At 37.3% G+C, this 22,302-nt stretch overlaps 3 protein-coding genes and 2 pseudogenes across 5 annotated transcripts in view; 3 read left to right on the forward strand and 2 right to left on the reverse strand.

The window, feature by feature from the left end:
* The window catches only part of LOC144648402 (uncharacterized), a 210,110-nt pseudogene extending 188,552 nt beyond the window's left edge, over positions 1-21,558 (forward strand).
* The window catches only part of LOC144648406 (uncharacterized), a 167,449-nt gene that overhangs the window by 105,959 nt on the left and 39,188 nt on the right, over positions 1-22,302 (forward strand). The gene's annotated exons all lie outside the window — the stretch shown is intronic.
* LOC144648401 (uncharacterized) lies at positions 433-1,856 on the reverse strand (annotated as a pseudogene).
* LOC144650176 (uncharacterized) lies at positions 2,702-4,602 on the forward strand. Its single transcript, XM_078509837.1, has 2 exons — positions 2,702-3,048; positions 3,257-4,602. The coding sequence occupies exons 1-2, from the start codon at positions 2,710-2,712 to the stop codon at positions 3,989-3,991; spliced, it is 1,074 nt and encodes a 357-aa protein (XP_078365963.1). The 5' UTR covers positions 2,702-2,709; the 3' UTR covers positions 3,992-4,602.
* On the reverse strand, positions 4,632-12,949 carry LOC144650175 (uncharacterized). Of its 3 annotated transcripts, none has more exons than XM_078509836.1 (11): positions 12,812-12,949; positions 12,146-12,332; positions 11,610-11,856; positions 10,796-11,394; positions 10,335-10,466; positions 9,777-9,863; positions 8,726-9,455; positions 7,922-8,029; positions 6,645-7,365; positions 5,983-6,210; positions 4,632-5,679 (listed from the first exon to the last, which is right to left on the reverse strand). In XM_078509836.1, the coding sequence occupies exons 2-11, from the start codon at positions 12,308-12,310 to the stop codon at positions 5,382-5,384; spliced, it is 3,315 nt and encodes a 1,104-aa protein (XP_078365962.1). In that variant the 5' UTR covers positions 12,311-12,332; positions 12,812-12,949; the 3' UTR covers positions 4,632-5,381. The 3 variants fall into 3 exon arrangements, with proteins under 3 accessions (XP_078365962.1, XP_078365960.1, XP_078365961.1); XM_078509834.1 differs by having other exon boundaries at positions 7,883-8,029; XM_078509835.1 differs by lacking the exon at positions 12,812-12,949 and having other exon boundaries at positions 7,883-8,029; positions 12,146-12,805.

Raw genomic sequence — 22,302 nt, forward strand, 5'->3', positions numbered from 1 at the left:
CTGAAGTTACTCAATAATCCTTAAAAAACAGCTCAATAATTTTCAACGAAGCAATATCACTCAAAAAATATTCAGTGTGCCTATTAATTATCAATCTAAACAATATTCAAAAATTTTAAGAGAGATCTACTGTTTCAGACCTATAGTGCTTATGAGAGGCCTATAGCACTCATGAGAGTTCCGTTTTTAATGCACACTTATTTGTACAAAAAATTTATTTTTATTCCTATATTGTTTCCAAAGACCCATGTTGTATTCAAAGACCTATAATATTCGTTACAGAAAATCGGCTCCAAAACTTATTTCAAAGAACTGTTTCATAAGAGACTTTTTCATGAGCATCACAGGATGTCTGGTAACTAATGTGTTTTCAAACTAGTAACTAATGTGTCTTCAAACTGTATGCGTTAACAATATGTTATGTTTAGCTATTTACTTTGAAACAAGGGGCTTCATTAGGCTACAAAGTGCTGCACACACAAAGACTGTCTGATCAGCAACTGCAGCAAGGGTGATAGGCATTACCCCACGTAAGATCTGGAAGCATTTCAGCCTTTGAATTGCTTTTTCTACATGTATACGAAGTGCAACTATTCTTCTAGTTTTTGTACATGCCTTGGTTGAAAGAGATTTTCCCTTTGCAAATGGGGGAATGTTCAGTGTGGCTAGTTTCTTTGTTACCATATCCCTGATATTAAATCCCCATCAGCCATAACATCATCTTGAGGCTCCAACTTGTCCATCAAACCTGATTTTTAAGTAATATTCCTGTCAGAGGTTCCACCAGACCACAGTTTTGAAATAAATGTAAAGGCTCCTGATGGAGAAATGCCAACTAAAAGTTTAAAAGTGTTATGAGACTTATAATCACTCCAAGTAATTTTCTGAGCAGAGGGTTGAGTTGACTTCTCAATAAAAAAACTCTGTACAATCTAAAATAACACGGGTACGAGGGTACTTACTAAAGCACTTGGGCATGTGCTTTAAAATTTGTGCCTTTGAGGGCCATATAATTAAAATTTCCTTAAATACATGGTAAAGAAGATTTATCCAAGTAGTAAAAATCTTAGAAACTGAACTTTGTGAAATTGAAAAAATATCAGCTAGATGATTCTGGAGCAGTCCAAGCCTGAGTCGAACAAGAACCATGATAAATTCTGCAAATAATGTTAACTGTCTCTTTGGTCCAGGCTTGCTTACATGCTCATCTTCCTGAAAAGCCAGAATGTGCAAAAGTGGGTTACTTAGGAGAAATATCCTACCTAGACAGCCTACAATTTTGGGGTAAAAGACACCTCGTTATTCTGCATAACATCAAAAACATTACTACCTCTAAGTTTTAGTCAAAGTTTTTGTTTTTGTGGCACATTTTACTAAAAGTTCTCAATGGGGAACTTCAAAAGAGCCTTGACATTTATTTAATGCTACTGCCCTTTCTTTGTGGGTCAAATACTAAATAAAAAAGTTTGTAGAATTTTTAACATTACATTATACCTGACATGTTTCCCTTTGCCCTTTTTTCTGTTGTCCCAGTATTTCATTGCATGTGCTAATGGCTTGAGGAAAGAGAACAGCATCATAAGGCATGCATGAGAAGGCAGTCCAGTGTAAAAATGCACAGACTTGTTGCTTTTGAGTACATCATCCATAAATATTTCTCTCTTGAGTTCTTGTTTGTCTTCAAGTTTGGTCTTGGCTTCTTCCATGTACTTAATTTCTTCACAAGTGAGGGTTTGGGTACATTTGTCAACAAAGGATGGTGGATTTTCAGGTGGTAGATCTTTAAGTGGCGGATCATTAGTTGGTGGATGATTTTCTGGTGGATCATTGGTTCTTCCAAGTTGGTGGTGTGTCATCAGCTGCTGTTGCAGGTTCTGTTTCACACTCTGCAGATGTGCTCATTTCGCTTGAAAACGTACTTTCTTCTGGTCGTGATCGCTTTGCTTTTGGTTTTTTATTTTCTTTGCCCTTGTTGGCTTTTTCTTCTTCTTTTTGAGGTGCATTCTCGGATCTATTTTGTAAACAAAAACTCTTTCGCCTCCTTTCCTCGGGATCTGTTCGCTCTCGGAGGGTTTTTGTTTGTAAATGACTAGGGAAACTGAAAATTGTTGGGGTAGGATTAAGCTTGGTGGGTCCTAATACACCTTCAAAATGAGCAGAACAGATTCTCGTATGCCTTGTTACATTTAAACTACTTAGACGGCAAGCAGATATCCACCTTTTTCTCCTTTCGCTTTCCTTCATTCCGGACACGAATGTCTTCTTTTGATCGTCTTAAAGGAAAAGTATGGAATATTATTACCTTTAGTTCTGGGTATTTCAGATAGTTTTTCTGTTTTTGTGTACTGTTTGAGCAATTGTAGGCACAACAGATGAAACGATGAAAGAAATATGAAATTTCCTCTCGGTTTCTTCCAGATGTTACGAAGATGTTTTTTGAAGAGTTTTTAATTTTACCCCGCATGAGCCTCGTTTTCGCGTACTTTCGCGCGCTCGCCTTAGGCCGTCCGAGAATACGAATAAGGCCTATAAGTGCCACCAAAAAGTGGCAAACGCCAGCGACATTCGAAAAGTGGCAAACGGTGATGCTTGACGACATTTCCGTAACTGTGGTGGGCGGCCAGAAAAGTGGACGATTAAGCAGATCTGCCCAACAGTCAAGCTTGAATAGCGCCAGGTAAATAAGTAAGTAAGAAAGAAAAGAAGATTATGCAGGTATCCCATGATGCACCGCGGAGCAACTATATTATCAACTTGAGTTTGACACGTGACCCCTCATTTACCATGGAGTTGCTCGATGTAAACGCTTCGTTTCTCTCTGTCTCTTCTATGTTGTACGTTCACTGTCTTGATTTCGACAGTCGATCGCACATCGTGGCATCGAATTTAGCCTGTTGCAAGTTCCTTACGGTGTTAGGACACGTAAGTTTCCCAAAAAGTCTGCGAGAGCGGCGATTATGTCTATTTGTAGAGTCAGACAAGCTAAAAGACCTCGGCAACAAGGCTTCGCCAGCGGTGATCAATGTAAAATCGAGCTGTATTCACAAGGTTAGTAAGCTGTTCTTCGCACAATTGCATTTTTCTTTTCTAGTTAAAGTTCTATCAGTAATATTTGTAAACCCCAGTCGATAAAAACGTTCGAATGGCGGTCGTTTGGTCGAAGAAATGATACATTTTATGTCACCGTTTTCAGAAAATTTTCACACGTATTCGAGACAAGATTTTAACTGTATGTTTGGTATTTTCGTCTACTTAGCTTGAAAATGAAGACGACGACGATTACGGACGACATGTCCTTGTCATCTTCGAGTTTGAGATTCTAACAAACCAAACCAGCGTTGCCGTGAGCCTCCAGCCGTACGACGACTACGAAGAAGAAAATGCCATAGAAGAAATGCCATGGCTGGACATTACGCTGGTCGATTGTAACTGCAGTCGGTTCCCAAACACTACTAACATTGCTGTGCAGAACGGCATTGATCCTCATGCCTCGTATGATTCAAATGAAAGCAACTCGAGTGAAGGAGAGCCTTCCGAATCAGAGGATGACCAGACAGGTGATGCAACAGACTCCATCGAAGATAATGAAGAAATCACTCATTACACTGAGTACTTCAAGGTGAAAGGAAGCACATACCATGAACACTTCCAGAATGCTTTGAGAAAATCCAAGAGACTGTTACTGGACAAGGAGGATGTTCCTGTTCAGCTGATTATCGAACCGACGAATGTAGCTGACGAGAATGCCATCATTGTACAGGCAGAGCTCGAACACAAGTGGCATCCAGTTGGATACATTCCCGGAGTTAAAGTTAAAAAAACTATGGATGCATTGGACAAAAATGAAATTGCTACCATCAAGTTCAAGTCAATTGAATGGAAGTACATTTATGCACTTGGTGAATTTAGATACGTTTCAGCAATTGTTGTGACAAAAGTTAACAAGTGGCTTGCATCTGATAAAGATTATCAGTACAATGACAATTTGTAGTAAAAAAAATTGCTTTCTGCATCAATGTCAATTTAAATTCATTGTTCTCATAATATTTGCTATGTAATGTTATTGTCGGAGAAAAAAAGTTGTCCAGACATGATGCCACTGTTGTTTGAAATCGTTTCAGTTTTTGTTTCGAGTTAAAGTGCTGTAATGCCTGTTGTCGACAAGTATGCATTGCGTGCCTTGCCTGAAGTTTTATATACTATGAAATTTCCATTTTTTTTTGTCAATCATTTCACTCTTGTTAATGCAAACATTTTATATATTTCTTCTGGCATTTGTTATAATTCGCCATCGAATTCCAACAATCTTTCTGATTTTCAAGTGTTTTCTTATAATCAAAAGAATAACAACAAACACTTGCAATGTATATCTGTTGACAAAGTCAAAGAAATGAAAGACCAAGATTTATACTTCTCTTTAGCCAAGGTACTTTATATCAACAGTGAACTTCTCACCAAGATTTCTCAAAAAAAAAATTGAAAATATATGTGTTTGCGTTGCTAATTACAATAGCAACAGGAACCTGCTATTTATATCAAGGTACTTTTAATGCTATATTTTTAATGGTGTTTTCAAGTTCACCTTTATAATTAAAAAAAAATCACTCATATATTAAGAACAAATAAGCTCACGTTTCAGTATATTTTATTACCCCAACCAGCTTATTTTTCCTAGCTGACTAATAATCATAATTATAAATAAATGTTTTCTTTCACACAATGTCCTTGTATGTAGTATTGTAAATTAACCACTTCACTTTTTCAGCACCTGTGCAATATTTTCACTTGTACCAAAATATAACAATTTATTGTGCTCTAATGCAATAAGTCTAGGGTGATACAGGGAAAAGTTATACAAGTTACCCAAAGGCTTAAGTCACCTATACTGAACAAAACTTTGTATTACTGCATGAAAATTTCTATGACTGGAAAATTGCAATTAACTGCAAACATTTCAACCCAATCCTAAAACAAATGCTGTTCAATAACTATAAATCAAGAAAACAATCAAACCATATTAAATTTTTCTAGTCTGAAAAAGCCAGCCTGTAAGGACTGCCTTTCCCGCTTCATGTCCAGTTTATATTGATAATGTCACACTGAAATTTGACATACCTTTTCTTCTGTAATGATCTACTAAATTTTGATACATTTTGATAACATGGTTTAAATTGATGCTGGACCCCCAGGCAGATTATTAATACTGATAAAATGCCTGAAATATATATATTTTTTTAAGCTCAACTTGATTTGCTTGGTATTTCTTTAAACTTGTTTTGTGTTTGTTGTCATTTGCATGTACATAAAAACAGACGCATACACAAATTTTTCTTTCATTTCATTTACAATCATCTCCTACTTTAAACTGTTAAATGATTAACCTAGTTGATTCTCATGTGATAAGGAACAGGAGGGGCTCCCATTTCTGGCCGGTGCAATCTTTGTCGGAGAGTGCCCCTATGTCTTGCTGGTAAAACTGCTCTAGCTGGGACTAATACTGAACCATCTTCCCGATTGTTAATGCGAAGGCGATGCAACCGCAGCGGGTGATTTCTCTGATCCATGTCATCATCCAATTCAGGGCATTCGTCAAACGATGGAAGCTCTTCATCAGTGAACCGTTCATTTATCGTCCAGTAATAAAAGGGCAAATCCTTATCCATGCGTTTGGTGAATTCCCTACAAATAAAGAAATAGTATTATTATTATTGATTATCTACTGACCAAAAATTTTTGGATTAATTATGGGACTTGTTTTTTTAATGAAAACAAATTCTTTTAATGCAAGCTTTTTAGATACAATTACCGGTAACACATTATGGTAATAAATTCCTTTGTCCAGGTCAAATATAAAAATTTTGATAAATATTCACCCAGTCAGTATTTTAAATAAGTATTTTAATGAAAACCCCTTATCCACTTTTTTCAACAGGGGTAGGGTGTGGTACAGAATAGAACATTGCAGATTAATGGAATAAATACCTTACAATCTTGGGCCACATTTCCTTGAATTGTTTGAGAGTAAACACTGGTCCAAGGTACCGGTGGAACATGGCGAACAGGGTCTCCAAGTCATCTGTGACACCAGCTCTGGGATGTTCTGGGTAACCAAGCACACTGTTCCTTCGTCTCCTATGTTCTTGGCTTTCAATGTTAGAAGTCAGTTCCACCAACGTCTCCCTGAAAAACCCCCTCACACAATCAACAGGCCTAGTGTGCCAAAAGAGAAAAATAATAACAAAAAAAAATTAGTACCAATAATAATAATATTGCTTTTAATACAGATGTTGTAGTAAATAAATTGATCATTGGTTTTATTCTTGTACTTTGCTTGTCTCAGATTGTACTTATTATGAGGCATTAAATAAATAAACATAAAACTATCTTGAAAAGGTATCTTCAGTTATAATTTTTAACAGAAAACAGAAATGCATTGCTCCTTTTGTAACTCAAAATTTATACAAACAGTGATTATCATTCCTATTCCGTCTCGTGGAATCTACATGTTATTATAACTGAAACATATACATCCACCCTCACTGAAAGCCATACCTATAATATGGGTTCACTAATATTACAGACATTTGATAAGTTAAAATTGGCTCAGAGTGCACATGTCATAAAAGGGTTGACTATTCTAATACCTGTTGATGTCAATTGTAGAAAAGTCATAGTTTTCATTGTGCCAAGGCATCCAGTCATCCAATACATAATTTAACATCTCATAATTGTATTGGGACCGCTTCAGCTGAGAAAGACCACGACCATCAGAAGCTTCGTGCCAATTTGCCATGAGCTGCACATGTTTGGCTTCCTGAACGTGGCCTTTCCTCCTCAACGAATCCGCAACATGGATGGATAGCAGTCGTTCTGCATCTTTTAAAGATTGCTTCCTTTTTCCTATCAGTGCAGCATAGGTTAAGCCACTTTCAGGATCATGCAGGGCATCATTAAAGGCTTCGAAGTTAAGTTTGGGATCCTTGCCTTCTCGAACACTTTTTGCCATCCGGCGAAAAAGGTGGTTGTGGTCACCTCTGTCATGCCTTTCTTCCTCAGTAACAGGATCAATTTCAGGGACATACAGATGGCTGGAGAAGTCAGCACCCCTTTCTTTCCAGTACTTGATATTGGCTCTGAATCTGCATGTTGCAACCACAGACCTTAGTTTGTCCAGAAGTGACTCACGTGTGTCTCGTCGAAATGAATACGGGGAATAACCTGCTGGAACTTGGTGACCTCTTATGTTGGTTACTGCATCTTCTAATGACATGTTTTCTTCATTCCTTAGTCGATCCAGCTCAAGGATTACTGCATCTGGTATGTCAGGGTTGGGCAGATTCACAACCGGTTTTCCATCTGGAGCAACTATTTTTATGGGGGAAAAAAAATTAGGAAAAACATTAATTCAAATTAATTAAATAAAATGAAAGGGTTGAAAATGCATTAGAAACATAATAAATATTATTATTTCTGGGTCTGTTTTTTTTTTTTTTTTTTTTTGAGGTGCTTTAATAAGATGGTTTTCACCAAGCATTCGTGCAATGCCAGCCCAAAAACAAGTTACCGCAGAGATCTCATAACATGGCAACAGTTCAAGTACAGTTAACAAAAGCCTACCAAAACCTTAGCTCTCAAGCTGATCCCGCGATAGAAAAATAGATTTGAAACTGTCTAAATTTCAGTTAAAACAGATGTTCAACGCCAGTTATAAACAAAATGGCGTGCGTTTCAAACCTTTTTTTTATCACAGGGTCACTAATACAAATGAATTTCAGAAAAATGTTTTAAATAGTGTATAAAATGTTACTGTAGGATTAGTAGGTTTCTGTTACTTAATTTTTGCACTCAACTATTGACAGTAATTCCTGAATACTGATCTTACCATAAAGTAGTTCCAGCATTTTCAGCAGAGTATTCTTACTCATTTTGCCAACACTGTCCCTGGCATCATGAATGAGCTGCCACAGGTGAAGAGGACGTGTCTCGCCTCGGCTTCTCAAGGAACAAAACTCACCATCAGTTACTGTCCCTGATAATAAAGGAACAAATATGATAACACATTAATACTGTTAAAAATATATTACACTGCAACCCTTGGTCGGACAGGGCTCGAGACTAACGGTAGCCAACTAGCTAAAGACTTCTAAATCTTAGGTTTTGGCTACCAGGTTTAGCATTCCTTCTAGCTACTTTGGCTAGTGAAAAACTCGGAAAAGCCAACTGTTCTTGATAGAAACCAATATACCTGACTAGTGCAAAATTACTTTTGGCTAGTAAAATCTGACATGTCACTAGCCAGTCAAAGCAGCGAGTTAAAAAGTTAGTCTCAAGCCCTGTCAAATATTAATTCTTCGCAGGTTCCAATATGTCATTAACAATTATTTCACTGTCTCCCACTAACTGACATTAAAATTTCTTGACCCAATTAAAATGCAATTACCCCAACCAACACTTAACCCCACATCACATGATACAAAGTCTAACACAAAACCATTAGACTTTTGTATCTCCCATGCAGCTTTTGTCCAAAATCACCTAAAAATCCAAGTAATTTAAATAAACTAATAATGTAGGGGTGACATGCATTTAAAGATTATTATTTGTGACATTAAACTACTACAAGGTTTTAAATGCCTGGTTTGAGTAAGTATGGTACAAAATGTCAATATCATTAATGTTTGAAATGCAACAAATTATTTTTTTAAAAATTTACTTGTTAACTTACCAGCCACTTTCATATCCCTAGCCTTCATCTCCTCTTTAAGTTTTACATTCAGATCCCTCACAAACTGATCCTTTAGTGATTGACAGGGGATATACTGCACAGGAAGAGCGTAGGGCTTGTGATCACGCTTTTCATCAGAAAGCATTGTCACCATAACATGGGACGCTGGGGTTCTTTTCTTTTTAAAGACATTTCGCAGATACTTCTGGGTACTGGATGCCAGGTCTTTCACAGTAATTCTGAGGAGATTCAGGGCACCCCTACCAGCTTCTCTGTTTGGGTCCAGACTTGGAAGGGCATCTTCAAACCTTGATTTCAGTTCCTGGCTCTGTTGAAGCAATGTCTGAAATTCAATAACTTCCCAGCTTGCTTCTTTCAGTGTCTCCTCAGGACAATTTGCTTGCTGAAACTTTTTGTGAAAGTGATCACTAGCTTCTTTTAGGCCATTGTCTAAAAACACAATGTCAGCATCTAGATCATCAATGATCTTTGGAATGGCCTGTCGCATATTGGCTACACTGACACCCTGAATTTTAAGACCATCCACTAATTTAAATCGATCGTCATAGTTTTGTCTTAACTTTTGTAACTCTCCATCTCCTAAGTCGACATCCCCATTCCATACATGTCTACCAGAATGCATCACCGCAACCCTCAGGTCTGTTGCATCCAACTTAATCCAAAAGCGGCCGTCTGGATTAGCTGATTTGAGTGCATCCAAGGCAGATGTCTGTGTTACAAGAGTAAAAGAAGGTGTTATGGTATCAACTTAAGTGAAACAGGTATTTAGTTACAGGGGCCATATCATCAAAAAATTGTAGAAATTTCAAGCAGAAGAACATGCAGCAAGTAGTTACACCACAGGTACCAGAACCTAAATTCTTCTATTTTTTCATTGCTACAAAGTAGGTGAATAATCAACAAGTCAACTAGTCATTTTGATTACAGTGTTTAAAGAGTCTGCATTTCACAGTAACAGGAAAGTGCCCACTCAACAGTAAATCTTTTGTTTGGCTTATGAGTTTTGTAACAAAAATATAACATTCCAAACCTGTAACTCTGGTTTAGACGTAAATGTTGATTGTTTATCACGTCTCCATTGTGTTGACTGGCTTGCACATGCAACATTCACTCTTGCCTAACAATATAAAAAGGTGTAATATTAAATTTATGTTTAATTAAACAAAGCACGTGTAGACAAGTTATCTTTATGTTACCAAAATATGACATGTAAACAGATGCGAATGTGAAATTGGCATAAGTTAACTCGAGTGTATCTGTTGTGAAGAACATTAGCACCCCCTCCCCATGTCTAGAATGCATGTCTGACCAAAGCATAAAACATGACCGACGTGAAAACAATAAATCTTGAATCCTTTCAAAATAAATACCCCAATTGTGATAAATTAACGTTCAGCCTAGAACAGTAGATGGCAGTATGAGGCTCTGGAAAAATAATTTATAGAGGACATCCATTGTTTCAGGTTGAATTTCAAAATATTGAAATTGGGGTTATTGGACAGTACTTAGCACCTTGATTGAGAAATTGATTGCCTCCATAAAGTGATGGATTATAAAAAATCATAATAAGACACATGCAATCTAATACCTTCTGAGGCTTTTGCCTATCCTCAATTGGTCGACCACTCCACATTGGTCCTGCAAATAGTCGCATGAATCGTCCAGGAAATTCTGTGGACATTGTCTCTCTCCATGAGCGAAAGTCTTCAGGTTCTCGTACCTGTTTAAAAAGTAGAATGTTAAAATCTGTTCAAGTCTGATTATGGCTTGTGAGAAGCCTCGCAATAACTTAAGCTGCATATCATAAAACAAAAAGAAATGTATAGTTCTTTTAAAGAGAAAGACATTCAATGTTTATTTCAAAAGAGGCTATGACATGAACAAAAAGCTGAAATGTAAACCTTCAGACCACTATTATTGGTTTATACTATTAAAACCAGTGCCATACATTGCCAATACTGTGTGGAATAAAAATTGTGCTACTTGTTTGCATCAAACTTGCATACATGTGGATTCAAATGCTAATCTGGTAAATGTATTTTAACTTACCTGCATGACATTTGTACAGGTAAAGAATTCCATCTGGTATTGGATGAGTCCAAATGGCATCCTCTGGAGTGGCATGAGTGGCTTGCCATTCTCCCCAAATACACACTTTGACCACTTGTAGATGAGGTTTGGTTTCCCATTATCTTGCAATGTTTTCATCGCACCAAGAGAAATGGACACAAAGTCTGCCGGGTTAGTGTCAATGCCCTGTGAAATGGCAGCACCAACAAACTGTTTATCCAAAACAACCATCTTTTCCTGGAAAGTTAGGGACTGATATAGAACACCAATCAGTTCCATTATTGATGACGTTGTTAAATCCATCTCTTTAAACAATTTTAACAAGACATTCGTTTTTTCGGAAACTGATGCAAATGCATTGTGAATTGCTTCGTGCAGTTGCTGCTGTGTCAGGGACTTGATAGAAGACGTCAACACTTTATCAAGTCTCAACGTAGGTTCCCGACTCTGTGGGGCAGCGGCAGAAGCATCACTGATCTGGTAAAATTCAGCATCTATCCCGAACGAGGCTTCAGCCTCCTCAACATTGCTGAACGTCTGCCTCATATTGTTTACCACACGTTGCCTAACAACGGAAGCTACAGAGAAATAAAATTAAACTAATCTTAGCAACGTGATTACAAAATTACAAAATACTTTTTATTTGCTTCAGCACCATAGTACATATTAAAACAGTAAATATTAAAACTTGTCTTCAGCATTTGCTTTGAGAAACTTGCATGCAGTGGATTACTAAACATTTTGGTTGCATGCACCCTTAACGAGAAAACAGTGTTAACAGAAATTGTAGTACCCTCTCTCAAATGTTCTGTTCCAGCAGTGTCTTTGATAAACTGGGCTGCTTTGCTCCAGTACACATTCTGGGCCTTCATGGCTGGCCATTCTGCACCTGTGGGCTGCATATCCTTGTGCAGGGCTATAAATTGGACAAGTGCAGAATCTTCTGGTGTGGTCCATGGCTTTCTTTTTTTCTTTTCTGGTCTCAACTCTTTTAGAGGGGAGAACACTGGCTTTCGTCTGGTAAGAGGCGATTTCTTTACCTGATTACAAGAAATAAAAGTGCATTTCATTTATACTACAAAGAAAACAGTTGCACAGTAACATGTGTCTCTTCATCAGATTAAGCTTGCTTTCTCCACATTTAAAAAATATCTATAGCTAGTAAGCTTTTCATTCACTCACTCAATATAATTATTTGTAATTTTTCTTTTTAAAATTCAAAGACTTGAAAACGAATAGACAAAAAATGATAAAAACAAATGACACAAAGAAAACATAGTGAATTCAAATGTCAATGAATAGACCCTCAAAACAGGCATTAAAACTCACAATGTTGCCCGGACTCCTTGGAAAGGCAAGTTTTTTAACGCTTTTCCCTCGTACAGGCAAGGAGCCAGTTGATCTTCTACGTTTATCGTCAGGTTTGTGTGGAGTATTCCCAGTTGGAATATGTGCCCTCTTTCCACCAGGGTCTTCATCACCGCTTTCCTCCATTCATCTACCGCTAGATTTATTCCTGAGTCGAATAGAAGAAGGAAATTCATCATTTGGTCTCGTCGCAATGCGAAAACCTAGCCTAGATCGTACTTAAATTGATATTTATTTCGATAGTGGAAGCGATCGGTCGCTCTAAAGTTTGAGTTGATAGGTAAACTTGATGTAATCGTTGACATTTTTGGCGCCAATTTTAGCAAATTTCAACGGACACAAATTCCTAGAAAACGTGGGGACTTAAGGGGACATTGTTTATTATTCAAAAGAGATACTATCCAAACAACAGTAGGCGGATTTATATGCTAATGTACCCACGATTGAGCTCAAAAGAAGCAAATATTGGACAGGCGTTCAATAGCCGCGAACAAACAAAGCGAGTCAGTCATGCATACCGCTCGCAACAATAACATATTTTACTTCATTCAGAGACAAAGAAGCTTCGATATTATAATGTCAGAATCAACTTAAAGGTCAAAACAATAAACACAATGATTTACGTACCTTTTCCGTTGCTGAATAAGGAGAAATAGACGTTTGAAGATCAGTCAATTTCCAGCCGCGTGCGTTCGTTCTGACCGATATTTGACACCTTCGGATCGATAATTTCGCGCAATGGTTAATGGGATACCTGCATAATCTTCTTTTGTAAGAAAGTAAGTTGCCTTTATTTAAAAACACGATTTGGATAAAAGCTTACAGCTTGTGGGGTCGTGTAAATAAAAAGTATTAAAAGTTAAAAATATTTCCAATTAATTAGGCTATTTACATTTGTATTTGATTTAAAAATTAGTAAAAGTTAAAAATATTTAATATTTGTTAATGTTTATAAGACTTACCAGACCGCAAAGAAACAACATGGTAGTCTTCACTAATTGTCCAAGCAGCCTTACGTTTATGGCTTCCCAACTCTGCGTGTCTCTTAAATGTCCAAGGACCCTGTCCAGGGCCAAAGGTAAAACTTGTTCTACATTTTACGCATGTTACGATCTCTGGAAGTTTTCTGCGGAAATAATATAATTTCGAAAATCTTGTTGGCAAAGCTGACTCTTAATCTTCACAATAATTGGTGAAGAATTAACTGAGGTTAAAATGATTGATGTTATTAAAAACAGTTCCACTGGCACCGACTTATTTAACTCGTTGTCGTAACTCAGAAAATATCTGCTTGCCTTGTATATGCATCAGACGTGCATATTAATTACCGCCGTAAATTCTCATGATACATTTATTTAATCAGCCATCTCTCTTTTTGACAGGTCGAAGTGTGGTTCCAAAACCACAGAAACAGGCAGAAGAATGGTTGTTACCAACCGGGTCAGTACTCCAAAAAGTGAGACACATCCCAAGAGGCTAGAAAAGGAGCAGAAAGTTAACGAAGAACTCTAGAGACCAATTTTTGTATAACATAGCTTTATATTTTTAGCCAAGTTTCTGTTTCATTTCAATTATTGAAAAAACTGTTAACATGACAACATTTCCTGTGAAAATTTTATAACCCGACTTTTTTGTTGGGATACTCGAAAAACCAACAACAATGGACAAAAAGCAAAAAAAAATATTGTCTGGGATTATCTAATGACATTCATAGTCTCATTCATGAAAAAGAAATACAAATTACAGCTGCAGTTTTAATAGTTCAGTAAATTGTCATCTCCCATGTGGGTGCAATTTTGTGATGTCTCACTTATGCAAAGTTGCCGAAGCTTGAGCTCAAAAAAATTCCACGGAAATCCCATCCATTGGTATTCTTTCAGGGAATCTTTCGAGTCTGCGGTTCATAAGAACCGAAATCTGTCTTCAGTGGATAAATTCAGTATCATCCTAACGTCTTACACAACGCGACATGGATAAGTCTCAAGAATCACTATTCTGTAATCTTTCCATTAATTTCTAAAAAATCAAAGCATCACAAGGAGACCCCCAAAAGTAATAGCCAATGATATAAATGCTTAGCTACATAGGAATGGCATGTGCCAATTATTGTTTGCCAGCGAAGTCTTCAGCCGGAAACAATCCACGCTGTGTGATGCTTTGAGATCGCCACCATCGGAGCTTCCAAATGGCCAGGGAAAGTTTAAATGGCAGAAGATGGCCAACAGCTTTACTCTTTTTCAAAGATCTAAGGGCATTTTGTACAAAGTTCACAGTGACACTGTTAAGATGGAATTCACAAGGTGGAGTGCTGGTGATAGGAATGGTAGAGATGTTTCGAAATGGTTTCGCCAGAACTTTACCAACAGATATGAAGTAGTGGTTCATGATATTGGCGTTAGATAAGTTTTCAGTGTGCACTTTCTTTTCTCAAAGATGGAAAACATTGAAGATTTTTTTGCACTAGGAAGCACTTGTTTTATCACCCGCCACATTTCACTACCGTCACCCTTTGCGTCTTTGATCCTTTAAGAAAAGTACCGGTACTTCGATTTCAGGTTCCTTTCCTCGTGATTGGTGTAGCTTCGCAGTTTTCTGTACATGCTCCAATGATAATTATTATTGTTAGTGCATGCGTTTCTAAGGTGATAGTCTCTATCTCGTTTCAATTCTGCAAGTTTTGGTGTTACCAATGGATTTTTTGTTCTCTTGACACGATTGACCTTCAAATGTGCATGCTGGTCTGCTATTTAGAGAATAGACGTTCCCATAACAAACATCATTATCAACTTTGTAATAATTTCGATTTTTAATTCATTTTTTATGCCATTATTTTTATCTCAGGACCTACCTTAAAACCACACTAGTTAGTGGAGCCTCCTGTTGAAAGATCATTGTTATTATTATTATAAAGAATAAAAGAGAAAATTTAGATGACATCCTTAAAGCCAGACAAGGAAAAATAATTTACATTTGCGTTTGTAATCCCCATTCGAACAATAAAATCAGTAATAAAATCATGATGTAGTTTCGTTTGTCTCTTGTACAGTGCTTGTCGACAGATCATTTTATTGCCCCCATTGAAATCTACATTCAAAAGAGTTATAATCAAATGCTCCCACAACGGAAACAGGATGATTTTTATCGATTCTATAGTGATCAATTTTTATTGATTGACCGATAAAATCGATATTGTTTAAAATCAATTTGTTGATAGATATCAATTTTCCAATATCAATTTTTATCGATCGACTACCCCGGGCTCTTAAAAAAACTAGTCGCCAACTGATATTGCCTGTTGGGCGGTATGAACAACTGTGCTTGTTTCGCACGAAACCACGATCAGCCATAAGAAGGTCATTATGGTCCAGCAAGTCTATAAAATGACTTTTCTCTACAATTTCTCTGTCTGAAATGCTGCCCCTATAGAGGCAACTAACAAATGTCACGCACATGTTTGGTGATATTCCAACCAGGCCTTTGAAAGTGTTGTGAGATTTATATTCCGAATATAATTCACTTTGCTTCTGAAGATCCAAGGGCCTCTCACATTTAATCTCAGCACAATCAATTATACACCTATACTTTACCGCCAGATACATTTTTAATTACTTGGGACGTCAAATCTCTATACACAAACATCCCACATGATTGTGGCATAGAAGCATGCGACTATTTTATGCGCCTCCATAACTTTATTAAGAATGTAATGTAGGTCCACATCAGCTTTTAGCTGCCTGTTTTATCGACCTACTTATTAAATAAAATATGTATGTATTTGTATGTATGTACGCCAAAGACAAAAGAGAAACTATCATGAAATTCATCAACCTTGTTCTTTCTTGCAACAATCTCATCTTTCAAGGCCAACACTATGTTCGACAGACGGGACAGCATTGGGGACCAAAATGGCACCTGGCTATGCAAATCTCTTCATGGGTTGCCTGGAAGATCATTTTCTGAGAGAAGCCACCGCCAAACCACTCATATGGTTCAGATACATTGATGACATCTTCTTTATATGGATTCACAGTGAAGAAAAACTTACTGACTTTCTTTAACTTCTGTAATTATTTTGCTCGAAACATCAAGTTTGAATAGAAACCTATAAGGGTTTAAACGTTTAACACATGCTCGCACATTCAATTATTCATTTTGCTAAGTATCATATTTGAAAACCCTTGCACCAATCCTTCACAGTTTCCCTTGCGCATTTATGCGCAGCATTGCGTGACCTTTGCATGTGCAAATTGGCAAAAATTGCAACATGAAAAGGTTTACTTTTCATAACATTAGGTTTTCCGGTGGAAACCCCATTTTCCCAAAAGCTGCAGCTTTCAAAAGGAAAAGAAGTCAACCGAGAAAGTTTTAGACAAGAAGTGCCCCCCAAAATTTGTAGGGAGTTAACAACAGAGGAGAAAAAAGAGCAACCTTGTTTATCCGTGCCAGCAAGATGGCTGACTGCAGTGCGCGAAATCGCCCAAGAAAGCGAACTAGAGTTCGTGGAAAGAAGAGGCAAATCCAAGCTGATAGGTATTGTCACCAAGGGTGTATGTGATGACAAAGCTAGGTGCCCTCTTCGACTTGTTTGCAAAGCGTCTGGTGTTAACATGGTCAAAGTGTATTTTGTCGTAAAGGAAGAAGGGCATTTCAAGTCCCGTGAGTGTGTTCAAAACACTATCCAAAAACTGTTTGGCCCTGAGTCAGTTTACAAAGTTTGCAGGGGACCACCTTAATGCTGAGGATGGATTTTCTAGAGTGCCTTTGCAAGGCCTTGATATCAATGTGAATCTTACTAAGTAAAGGCACATCATAAAAGAAAACTTGTACTGAAGCTTTATTTTTTGCATTTGTGGTTAATGTTTAAGCAAATAATTGCGTCATTTATTAGGCTCTGAATTCATCGTAAAAAGCATTTAATTGTAACATTTTTACGATTTGATAATTTCAGCGAAATTGGAAAATTGGATTAACAGCACTTGACAAAACATGAAGTAGTAAATAAACAGAAAAAGTTTACTTGTTATTTGAAGGCTTTCACTTTCCCGATGAGTAGTTTTTTGTAGGAATTAGTAGCATGTAAGTCAGGTCTTCACTTCACATCACTATTCTGTTCCAGCTCAAAGATCTTGACTCCTCCTTAGAGAAAGTACACGTCACTGATGTTGCTACTCGAATAGAATCTGATCAGAAGAGATCTGCCTCTGAAAATAATGAGGCTTAAATGCAGTAAATGCACCAAACTTGACGACCTTCAAGAAAAGCCTGCCGTCTCACCAAGCCCAAAGAAAACAATGCTAACTTTGACGTTTTTATTTAAATTTTATCCATAGCATTTAAGCTTTACTTTTAGTAAAGTGAACACTCACCATAATCTTCAGTATTGAAGGAGGTGAGTCTTTCAGGAAGAAGAAGAAGAAGATGATGAAGAAGAAGGCTTTTGCAACCCCAAAGAAGCCTCGAACAACAGCCAACAAGAACATTGAACTTGTACAATTTGTTCAAACATCGACGCCGAGACAGAAATCGTCTGCAAACAGACTCAACCCGAGACATGGCCTGTATCTCTCGTGGGTAAATTTTCTAAAGATCAGACCACACAAGAAAAGAAGCGAGCAACAGAACCTGGGGCAAAAAATGTGGACATGCTTGTTTGAGTGCAATGGCAATCTAAACCCACCGAGAGGAAACTTTCACCAGACTTAGAATCCCTTTACGATGCTCGTTCATGGCACCTACGATGAAAAAAAAATACAAACTCCTACCCTTTTACCCTGGTCTTAAAAATTTGCCTTTAAACCTTTCTGTTATTTTGAAACGTAATCTATTTCCAAGTTGGCTCATTGACAAGTCAGTTAAAAGTTATCTCAGAAAGGTTAAAACCACAGAACAGGATGTGGCTACCTGCACACCTGACATATCCAACTGCCATTTTTACAAACTACCATATATTGGTTTTTATTGTTTTTTACCCAGACAGGGAAGAAAATTTCATCTATTATTAATAAGTATTGCAAAGATCCCGGCCTCAAGAGTCCTCATGGGCCCGATGAGGATAAGGTGATTGCAAAGATTCAAATGTGAAAGTTATATTCTCTCCATTCAAACTTAGCGGTATGTTTAGTCCTAAGAATTTTATTCCAGTCTCTAAAATCACGTGTTGTGTATCAGTTTACGTGTGCAAGCTGTGGAGCTTGTTATATTGGTGAAATCTATAGGCATTTTCACACACGTGTTAACAAACATCTTTTTAGGGACAAAAATTCCCATGTTTTTAAACATCTTAATTGTTCCAGCCATTGTCAAGACAGTTGGGATGCCTTCAGTTTTAAAATTAATGATTTCGCTAAGACTTTCTCACAACTTGATTTCATATAAAACGGTTAAATCCAGAATTTAACAAATAAGTTGAGTCAATTTATCGTTACACTTTTAAATGTATCTATTTCAGCTTAGTGGTTTTTTACTATTGTTTCTATTGTTATTGGTTAGTTTAAATAAGTTTGTATTTTACGTTAATTTGAACTTATAAAGGCTCATTGTATAGTCTTGTTACATTTTTTATAAACGATCATTCTGTAAATCTTATATATTCATTATGGCTAAAGATGATGTTTGAAACATTGAAACATGTTCCGAAAACTGAAAAGCGTTGTTGTGTTTTTAAAAATATGAAAAGTTGTACTTTAAAAGCGTGAAACACAATCCCACGCCTTTATCGTTTTGTTTTATACCTTGTAGGTCAGGGATCACATTCTGTCTTTCCCATCGCAAGAGTCGCACTATTCGAGGAAGGCCAATGGGAACAAGCGCTATCTGGACAAAAGCCTTTCGGTACAGCAAATGTATCACATGTACCTAGAAGAGGAAGAACCTGAAGTATGGTTTAATCACAAAAATGTCCTCAAGTAAATTATTAAGAAGTGTTTATTTTCTTTAGCGTCTCACTTCCTTCCCTTATTTTCGTTAATGATGTAATCAATATTCTTAAGTTAATTTATATGAATTATAAAATAGAGTAACTGATATCAGAAGTTGACGTCATTGAACCAAATTTTTGTTTGCTTTCTCAATTTATCATCAAAAGAAGAAGACAGCATTGAAAATAGTTGTGTTTGTTATTTTTTTGCACTTAAGGAGAAGTTCACTCCAGAATAATATTCGACTATTAAAATTTTCCACCAAAATTCAGGCTGAGCTCTTTGTACCAGCTTCGAGTTGGCGGTTTTCAGTTGTCGAGTTTTGGGAAGATTTTCATAGGGTTATAGTAAACGTTGGAGGCTGAAATTTTGGTGAATAACATATCTTTGTGTAAACTTTTTATTGGCGTTAAGAAAATAAATGGCCGTTCTGGAGTGAACTTCTCCTTAAACATTTCTTTTCTTTCCTCTAGTGCCGTACAGCAAAACCAGCTTCCCTTGCCAAAACTTTGCCCTCAGATCAGCCAAGACTACTATCATCGTGTCTTCAATACCGAATTCAATCTCGGCTTTGGTCTGCTAGGACTGATACCTGCGAAAGGTGCGACGAGCTGGCTTTAGCAATTAAAGTCAGCTCAGGAGAAGAGAGACAGGAGCTCATACGGGAGCAAAAGGAGCACTAAGACGAGGCGCAAGCTGGTAACGACAGCAAACAAAATCAAAACGAAGCCGCCATGCAGAGCTGGTTGGGGGAAAAAAGGGTACTGGGACCACAGAATAAGCCACTTTCAATTGATGCCGTAGACATGATCACATTTGACTGTGAACAAAATCTACCAACACCCAATCTTCACCACAGTGATGTGGGTTTATAACTTCGGCATACACGACTGTGTAGCCAACCAGGGCTACATGATGATGTGGGCAGAGAATGTTGCCAAACGTAATCATCTGCAGTGGTCTCATGCCAGAATTCAGAATTCACAGAATTCATCACAGAATTCAGAAGTGGAGCAAGGTAAAGTTTACATTGCAGCGGTTTTATTAAAATAGTTCCGTTTATTTATTAGTCTAAAAAATCGAGGAAAACAATGGACCTAAAAGGATTTAAATATCTTTGTGGTGACATATTTTCGCATTGTTAATGTAATTTTTTTGTGCCGATTTTGTGGCGATTTGAAGCGTACGAGAGCAGATTTATGAGTTTGAGTTTTCGACTCGACTGCAGAATACTTGTTAGCCAATCAAAACTCAGTGATTGAAATATACTATTGATCGTTTTTAATAACGTTGCATATACAACAACTTTACTGCATAGTGATTGGCTGTATTTTCTATGGTATGGTATAAAAATAGTTACCCAAAGCGTCCAACTTCGACATTAAGGAACCCCCTTTGGAATGTTGTAAGGTAGTTACCAAAGCCCCGATTTTATTACTTCCGATATCACAGTAGAGAATCTGTGCTTTAATCCATTTCATTCGAGCCTTCATTTGTTTTCTTACAGATCGCTGATCAGCTACTCTGATGGGTGTACCGGTCAAAGCAAAATTTATCTATTGGTGAAGTTTTTAGCGGACCTCCATCAGAAAGGAATATATGAGGCGATAAACCACAAATTTCTCGTGAGAGACCACACGTTCCTGGAAAACGACAGAGACTTCAATCAAATTTAAAAGAAAAAGAAGACAGCCCAGGTGTTGGTGCCGGACGATTGGCTTACTTTCGTGAGAGAAGCCAAGCTAACAAAACCATTCATTGTAAGTTGTTTAATGCAAAAGAACAGAAGTGATGTGCACACGGAGTCAAAAATGCATTTATTGGTAAAATGAGAGCAGTTTTCAATCTGGTGTCGTCAAGGCAAAAGCAACATATGATTTTCAAGCGCTTGCGAGGGAGAGATTGACGTTGACTCAAGTTTTCACTTAAGTTTTCAAGAAAGTGACACTACATGTAGATATAAAATCCAATCACTGAAGCAAATAAGCCATTTAATAAATGATTATTTACTCCTTTAATGTAAAAGAACACTCTTTATCAGCCAGAAGATAAGAAGGGATAATTAATTTTGACATGTTTTAAAAGAAAAACAACTTTTGTGTTGTTGTTTATTTAAGAGAGAATTAATGACATTATCTGGCTAACTTGAAGCAAACCGTCAATTATTCATATCCTTATTCGAAATGCATATTTTTATTTGTTGTTTTCCAGGTTCGAGACATGAAACGAAAAGAATTTTCGAACTGGAACGAGCACCTGAGTATAAAGTACAAGCTAGAGAAGAAGGACACGGAGGGTAACTCCTTCAAACTGATGGACATCACTTGGATGAACTTTGGCTGGAGAGAAAGGCGGGATCTGTCAACTAGAAAGTGTGTCATGGAACCCCATCCCGACCAAGTCTTTCAGTACGAGCAAACCGTGGCAGCATGTAAAGATTTTACATTCAGAGGTTGATTCAGACCACCCTCCTATGACAGTCCTGTACCAATCAAACCATACAAAATTAAAGACCTTCACAAAAAAGAAAAAAACCAAGGATGGTTCAACGGATGACAGCAACTAACCAGCTTCCACCCTGAATTTTCAAACCTGCTCTAGGAGCCACCACTTCAAGTTCAAGTTGGACGTTTGTAGGTCGCTAAAAATGGCTCTTTTCAGGAGCTGCCACATCTGCAAAAGTCAATGACCAACACGGTAACCTCTGTTATACACTCATTTGGAAAATTTAAATTCCCCTTTTAAACCTGTGTGCCCTTTAAACCTCTGATTTTGTGCTTTAAAGATTTTTGAGAGGATGTGAAGTAGGTTTTATCTTGAAGAAATTTATTATCTCCAAGCAGCTTTGCAAAAAAAAATATACAGGACAACACTCCAAGTCCATAAAATGGCCATCACCATACAACTTACATCCCAAGAGACTTAAAAGAACTGAGTTCTGTACCATTTCTGAGAGACAGCTCTAGACTTGAGCCTGATTTACACAACAAGCCTTTTGGGCATGGCACCCCCAAAATTTGGCATGGGTGCCTAAAATTTAAGGTCTTCCACTCTCAATTTTTGTTATGTAAATGGCAATTTGTTGGGCACTGGTGCTTATAAGTGTTTCAGGGCCAGGGCCATGTAAATTGGTAGTCCTGGCTCCTGGCCCACTTTTTATAGGTGCCGTGCTAAAATTTTACGAATTTTGCTTAGACTTAT

The sequence above is a fragment of the Oculina patagonica genome, chromosome 4 (genome assembly GCF_052425735.1).
Source record: "Oculina patagonica isolate OP01 chromosome 4, crgOcupat, whole genome shotgun sequence".
In the NCBI taxonomy this organism is placed as follows: domain Eukaryota; kingdom Metazoa; phylum Cnidaria; class Anthozoa; order Scleractinia; family Oculinidae; genus Oculina; species Oculina patagonica.

Bases quoted from the DNA above. Each gene is read 5' to 3' on its own strand.
- LOC144650176 (XM_078509837.1), top strand. From the start codon at position 2,710: ATGCAGGTATCCCATGATGCACCGCGGAGCAACTATATTATCAACTTG. The intron at 3,049-3,256 runs GTTAGTAAGCTG...TCGTCTACTTAG, and splicing joins AATCGAGCTGTATTCACAAG to CTTGAAAATGAAGACGACGA.
- LOC144650175 (XM_078509834.1), bottom strand. From the start codon at position 12,310: ATGGAGGAAAGCGGTGATGAAGACCCTGGTGGAAAGAGGGCACATATT. The intron at 9,456-9,776 runs GTTTGGAATGTT...CTTGTAACACAG, and splicing joins CGTCTAAACCAGAGTTACAG to ACATCTGCCTTGGATGCACT. The intron at 8,030-8,725 runs GTAAGTTAACAA...CTTTATTATCAG, and splicing joins TAGGGATATGAAAGTGGCTG to GGACAGTAACTGATGGTGAG.